We start from the raw sequence: 6506 nt of genomic DNA on the forward strand, positions 1-6506 counted from the left end.
TCCGGGTCGGATCGAACTTGTCGGACATGTGGCAGATCTTGTGGATGCGTGCCTGCAGAGGCAGCACCCGGTGGGAGGCATAGCAGTAGAGGAGGTCGGCTGCGCACAGCCGGCCTTCGGTAACACACTCCTGGAGGAAGTCCCAGAGCATGTTCACCTACGCCTCCGGGTCCACCGACTTGTGGTTGGCGCCCCAGTTGACCCGGGCAGCCGGCGGGTCCGGGTTGTAGTCCGGCAGATTGATCCGGTCGAACACCGGGTTGTCATTCCTCACGTAGAAGAACGACATCTGCCATTTCTTCACCGACTCCACAGTCGGGATCTTCGGGAAAGGCGTGGCCGTGCGGGAGTAGATCGAGGCAGCGTCGCAGGCTCGCATTTGGCCGTCGGTGGTCTGCGTCTTCAAGTAGAAGAGCCGGCTCCAAAATTCCACGTCAGGCCACAAGCCGGCGTAGCCTTCCATGAAGGCCACATAACAGCTCAGCGTGACGAAAGCATTGGCCGGCAGGTGGTGCGGCTGCAGGCCGAAGAAGTCGAGGAACTGCCAGAGAAAAGATGCAGCCGGCAGACCCATCCCCCGGTCGAAATGCGCCCCGAAGACGACGCGCTCGCCGGGCTGCGGATCCGGCGCCACCTCGGCCCCCGGAGCTCGCGTGACCACCTCCGGCGGGATCCGGCGGAGGCGCACGAGGCGAGCGATGTCCGCCTCCGTCATCTATTAGCCCTCCCACGAACCAGCCGGGAGAGCCATGGCAGTGGAGGAGGAAGACGAAGAAGGCCAAGAAAGGGTAAAAGGCGACGAAGAACCACTCGACGGCGGCGAGCGCGGCGGCGGCAAGCGTACCGTAGATGCGCGGGGCCCCGTGGTGCCGGATTGGTGGAGCGAAGGCCTCGGACCGGCGGAGGAGCTTGGCCGCAGCTGGTCGCCGGAGTTCGCCAGAGGTGCGCCGATGAGATCGACTGGGCGCGAGGAGATTGCTCGAGCGGAGGAGAGAAGCGGAGCATGGGCGCGAGGAAGAAGAATGCGGGGAGGCCGCCTCGGTACCTCCCCGCCCGCATTTATAAGCGCTCGCCACGCGCGGGGTGCGGCCAAGTAGGGGGCGTGGGCCACGATGACAGATTAACTGCACCAAAATTTCCCCCCACGTCTGCGGTGGTTACCAGAAACGGCCGCGCCACAGCGCCCACTACCGCAGAAAATCCGGGGAAGACAGTGACTTGACCAGACGAAGAGGCGCTACAGCAGTTACCGTCAGAGCCATCAAGTCGGGCGCAGGGCACGAGGCGGCGGAGACTCCGGCGCTCCCAAGCTGCAGCCCGACGTCCCTCCCCAATTCGGCCCAAACTCTCCAAACCAGGCGGAAGAGCCTCCAAAACTTATTAAACATAAAGCCCGCAAAACAAAGCAGCGTCCGGCTCGAGAGCAGCCGAATGAAGCAAGTCGAATGAGGGCGCAGCCGGCTGAACGAAAATTCTCAGCCGGCCCCTCGAGTGCTTTTCAAACAAAATCTACGGGATCAAAGACTAACGGTCAGGGAAACCTGCCCAGGTCCTTCTTTACGCAAGACCTTGCCAGCTTCAGGGGCTAATGTCGGGGGGAAGACCCCGGGTAGGGCAAAAGACTGAGAACAGCTGGCTCAAGTCCGGCAGGCCCGCGGCAAAGGCCGGCTGAGGAGTAGCCAGCTGGAGCCGTGGCCGGCTGCCTTGGGAGCCGGCTGGTTCAAAGTCTACGTCGGTCTGGCCATGGCCGTCTGCGCTATGGCTGGGCCGGCTTCAACTTGTCATATCCGGCTTGGTTTGTCTCTCCCCTGACCGGCTCGAAGTTGGTGAGCCTTGCAGGAGAAGGAAATGGAAGGGCGATCCGGCTGCTAAAGTCCACGATGATCTCATCCTCCAGACAGGCCATCATGTCTCACGCCGCGCCGTACGGCTACAGGCCATCGATGGCGACAGGGACGCTTCCTCTCCATACCGCTGACTTCGGCAGGAGACAAGACAAGGCCTCAACGCCTCAACGGCTCCTGACATCAACACCTCGGGAAGGAGCGGGAAGCCGGAGCCGGCGCAGTCGGCCACTAGGTCATAGGGACTACTTTGTATGTTGCCAACGCCTATATAAGTTGTGCCACCCCTCTCGTGCAGGGGGACGATCGATCCTTTGTCATTTCTAGTCTTAGAGCTGCCCTGTGAGAGAGACCTTCGTCTACCTTAGCCTCCCAGGAGCAGCCGGATACAGCTCAAGGAGCACCATTGTATTGTGACATTGCTTATACACTCATAGGAGGAGTAGAGGTGTTACCTCCACAGGAGGGCCTCGAACCTGGGTACGTCGCCGTGTCGCTCGTGCCCATACCCGCATCCGGATACCGCCGTAGAACATACTAGGAACCATTCTCATTAGCCACCCTATGGCATATGCCGTGACGATACCACGACAGCCGGCCTCTTCGCGTAGGGCGCGAATCGGGCGCGCCGCCACCTCGCGGCACGTTGTTAGAAAATGAGTGTGGGCTACATCTGGCAGCCAGACACACCAATTTCCCCACCTCATGCCCATGCCCGAGCCGACTCACACCCCTCTAGATCGCCACCGGCGCTGTCGTCACCGCGCCCCCTGCTTGCAATAGACATCGCTGCCTGTCAAGGAACCGCCGTCCATCGACACGGCCGCCACCCCCTCGACCGGCGGCCGCTATTTCGCCCGGAACAGATCTCACCGCCACCGCGGCACAACCGCTCCGCCCGCAAGGTGTTCGTCTGATTACCGCGATGGACAGCAACGATGAGATGATGGTGCAGCTGTTCACGGAGGAGCAGAACGATGAGGTTGTCCGGTGGCAACAACAGCAGCTGATTCTGACGAGCATGTTGCGCGTTTGCCAGCCTTTCTTCGTCGTGCCTCGGTGCGGCGGCTCAAAGCCAGGCAAGAGGAGGAACATCAACCGGCATCTTCAAGCCTGCGTAATGCTGCTTGACGCTGACTACTTCAACGACGACGCGACTCATTCGCCGAAGGAATTTCGGTGCCGGTTTAGGATGAACAAGGAGTTGTTCTTGAAGATTGTCTACGGCGTCAGGGAGTACGACTACTACTTCATGGCCAAGCAAGATTGCACAGGTTTTTGGGGCTTCACCTTAATTCAGAAGTGCAATGCTGCAATGCGCTGTCTTGCATACAGAGCTCCTCCAGATACATCCAACGACTACCTACGGATGGCAGAGTCGACATGTACAGAGACTCTCTACAAGTTTTGCCGAGCCGTCATAGCGGTGTTTGCTAAAGACTATTTGAGAGCACCAAGAGCAGATGATACAGCTCGGATCCTGCAAAAAAATGCAGCAAAAGGGATTCCTGAGATGCTCGAAAGCATTGACTGTATGCATTGGGGCTGGAAGAATTGCCCTTTTGCTTGGCAGGGGATCTACAAGGGGCATACTGGTGAGTGTAGTTTCATTCTTGAGGCGGTGGCAGACCAAGACTTTTGGATTTGGCATGCATTTTTTGGCAATGGCAGGAACAAACAATGATATCAACGTATTGCAGCGCTCTACGGTGTTTGCCAGGCTAGCTGAGGGACAAGCTCCTGTCGTGAACTTTGAGGTAAACGGTCACGCATACAACAAGGGGTACTATCTAGCTGATGGTATCTACCCGACGTATGGTACATTTGTGAAGACAATTCCGTCTCCAGCAAACGAGATGGATGCTTATTTTGCAACATGCCATGAAGCAGCACGCAAGGATGTTGAGCGTGTTTTTTGGGTGCTTCAACAGTGTTTCGCCGTTGTCAGGTACCCTACTCTCACTTGGTCTGAGTCTCAGATGTGGGAGATGATGAACGCATGTGTGATCATGCACAACATGATCATTGAGAGCGAGCGCGGTGAACCTATGCATGATGATCAACCATTTGATTATCAAGGAACACTTGGTAAGGTAGAGCATGTACCCCAAGAATTTGCCGCTTTTATTCGTATGCACAATGAAATTCGAGATGCAGGTGTCCATGCATAACTTCAGGCGCATCTAGCTGCGCATTTGTGGGCAGGGAGAGGAGCCGCCAACAATGCATAATTTTATTTCTATTTATTTGAATGTATGAATAATTTAATTTTCATTTATTTTATTGTATGAATAATTTAAGTACTACGTGTGTGATTGTATAAATTATTGAATATATAGTATGAATAAAATGTGATTGATATATTCTTTCAAAATATTGTAAAAGAGAAAAAAATGTTTTGAGCGCCGCTATATGAAAGACATCGGTGTGGAAAACTGCATCCCCAAATAAAGGATGCGCTGCCGGTAGGGGGCATCCCCCATACACCGATGCAACTATTTGGGGGGCGCCACATTTAGCACGGGAGGCCCCGGAACAAACGCCGCTCTCGCTAGCCTGTCGTTTGAGCAATTGAAACTGGCCCAGCTACTCGCAAGACCGAGTACTATGTCGCTTTTTTCTTGGCCACTTTTCAAAATTGATGCATGCAGACTGTAAAGAGACAATTGGTTGCGGCCTAGCCTAGCCTAGCGTACAGCCGGCCGGCTATATAATCGCGCTCTGCCGCTCTCTACTGAACTCAAAGCTCGTCAAACTGATCAGACAGTAACAGTACGATCGATGGATCTGATTCTCTTGCTCACGGCGCTCCTCCTTGCGCGCGCGGTGGCTTCACTGGTGCGCGCAGTTGTCGCCCGTCGGCGGCAGTCGCAGTGTTACCTCCTGGACTATGTCTGCCATAAGCCGAGTGACGATCGCAAGGTGAGCACGGAGATGGCCGGCGATGTTGTCCTGCGTAATCAGCGCCTCGGCCTCCCCGAGTTCCGCTTCCTCCTCCGCGTCATCGTCCGCTCCGGCATCGGCGAGGAGAGCTACTGCCCGCGCAACTTCCTGGAGGGCCGCGACCGCGAGGGCACGCCCACCCACCAGGACGCGCTGGACGAGATGGACGAGTTCGTCGATGCGGCCATCGCCAAGCTCTTCCTCAAGACCGGCCTTGGGCCCCGCGACGTCGACGTGCTCGTCGTCAACGTCTCCATGTTCTCCCCCGCGCCGTCGCTGGCATCCAGGATCGTGACCCGCTTCGGCATGCGCGACGATGTCGCCGCGTTCAACCTCTCCGGCATGGGGTGCAGCGCCGGCCTGATCTCGCTGGACCTCGCACGGAACGCGCTGCAGACCCGGCCGGCGTCCATAGCCCTCGTGGTCTCGTCCGAGTCCATCGCTCCCAACTGGTACACCGGCACCGACAGGTCCATGATGCTGGGCAACTGTCTATTCCGTTGCGGGGGCTCGGCGGCGCTGCTCACCAACGACCCGTCCCTCGGCAGGCGTGCCAAAATGGCGCTTCGCCATCTCGTGCGCGAAAACACCGCCGGCGACGAGGAGGCGCACATATGCGCGCTGCAGCGCGAAGACGGCGACGGGCGCGTCGGGATCAGCCTCAGCAAGGCTTTGCCCAGGGTCGCTGCCCGGGCACTGAGCCTGAACCTAGGTCGCCTCGCCCCGCGCATCCTGCCGGTGTCCGAGCTGGCGCGGTTCGTTGCCGGCAGCATGTGCAAGAAGCTTCTTCTCTCCGGCGGCCATGCGACTCATGGTCTAAAGATTAACTTTAAGACCGGGGTGGAGCACTTCTGCATCCACCCCGGCGGCACTGCGGTCGTGGAGGGAGTGAAGGGGAGCCTGGGTCTGGATGCAGACGACGTAGAGCCTGCGCGGATGACTCTGCACCGGTGGGGGAACACGTCGGCGAGCAGCCTCTGGTACGTTCTGTCGTATATGGAGGCCAAGGGGAGGCTGAAGAGAGGAGACAGAGTGCTCATGCTCACATTCGGCTCGGGGTTTAAGTGCAATAGCTGCCTGTGGGAGGTGAAAGGTTACATGGCTGACAAGGGCGTATGGGCACAGTGCATCGATGAATACCCACCGGAGAGCATCACGAACCCGTACATGGAGAAGTATAGCTGGGTTAACGATGTCCAAGGTGATACCCTCATGTTTTAGGTATCTGCTGTTGCGAACTCTCAACTTAATCGAAAAGTGTCATGTATGTGTGTGAGTCGACGTATAGCATGTGGACATGTTACTGTCGTGAATAAGAGAAGATATAAATATTGAGAGATTTTACAGTGCATCTTATTACTCTTTTTTTTTGGAAAAGGAGACATAGCCCCACACCAGTACAGAACGGGCCTGTTAAGAGCTCCCATGACATACAGAAGGCCCTTTTCTTATGGAAAACGCTGGAGATCGTCGGGGGATCGCTGGTGTTCCTGGCAAATCCTTTTCTTTTTTTCGAAAGCACGCGCAAAGCGTGCCTTATCTTTATAGAAGGAGAAAGCATAACATCATACAAGAACAGCACCAAGGTGCTGGGAGTTCCTGGCAAATCCTATTCCTAGCTCATTAGGGAGTGGATTAACGCGCGCCAATGTGGGAAAGCGAGCCGGCCGCGGTCCATCTAATGTGGCTTTGCGTTTTTCAGCTTTTTCTTCTGTTTTA

General features: G+C 56.6%; 1 protein-coding gene across 1 annotated transcript; it reads left to right on the forward strand.

Moving 5' to 3' along the window:
• The first annotated feature begins 4625 nt into the window (after positions 1 to 4625).
• Positions 4626 to 6008, forward strand: LOC124688626 (3-ketoacyl-CoA synthase 12-like). The gene has a single exon (XM_047222279.1). It carries the CDS (start codon positions 4626 to 4628, stop codon positions 6006 to 6008), a length of 1383 nt encoding a protein of 460 aa, XP_047078235.1.
• The last annotated feature ends 498 nt before the right edge of the window (positions 6009 to 6506 follow it).

The sequence above is a fragment of the Lolium rigidum genome, chromosome 2 (genome assembly GCF_022539505.1).
Source record: "Lolium rigidum isolate FL_2022 chromosome 2, APGP_CSIRO_Lrig_0.1, whole genome shotgun sequence".
NCBI classification, from domain to species: Eukaryota; Viridiplantae; Streptophyta; class Magnoliopsida; order Poales; family Poaceae; genus Lolium; species Lolium rigidum.

What these genes read in the sequence shown, in the direction of transcription:
- LOC124688626 (XM_047222279.1), top strand. Translation starts at nt 4,626, where the DNA reads ATGGATCTGATTCTCTTGCTCACGGCGCTCCTCCTTGCGCGCGCGGTG.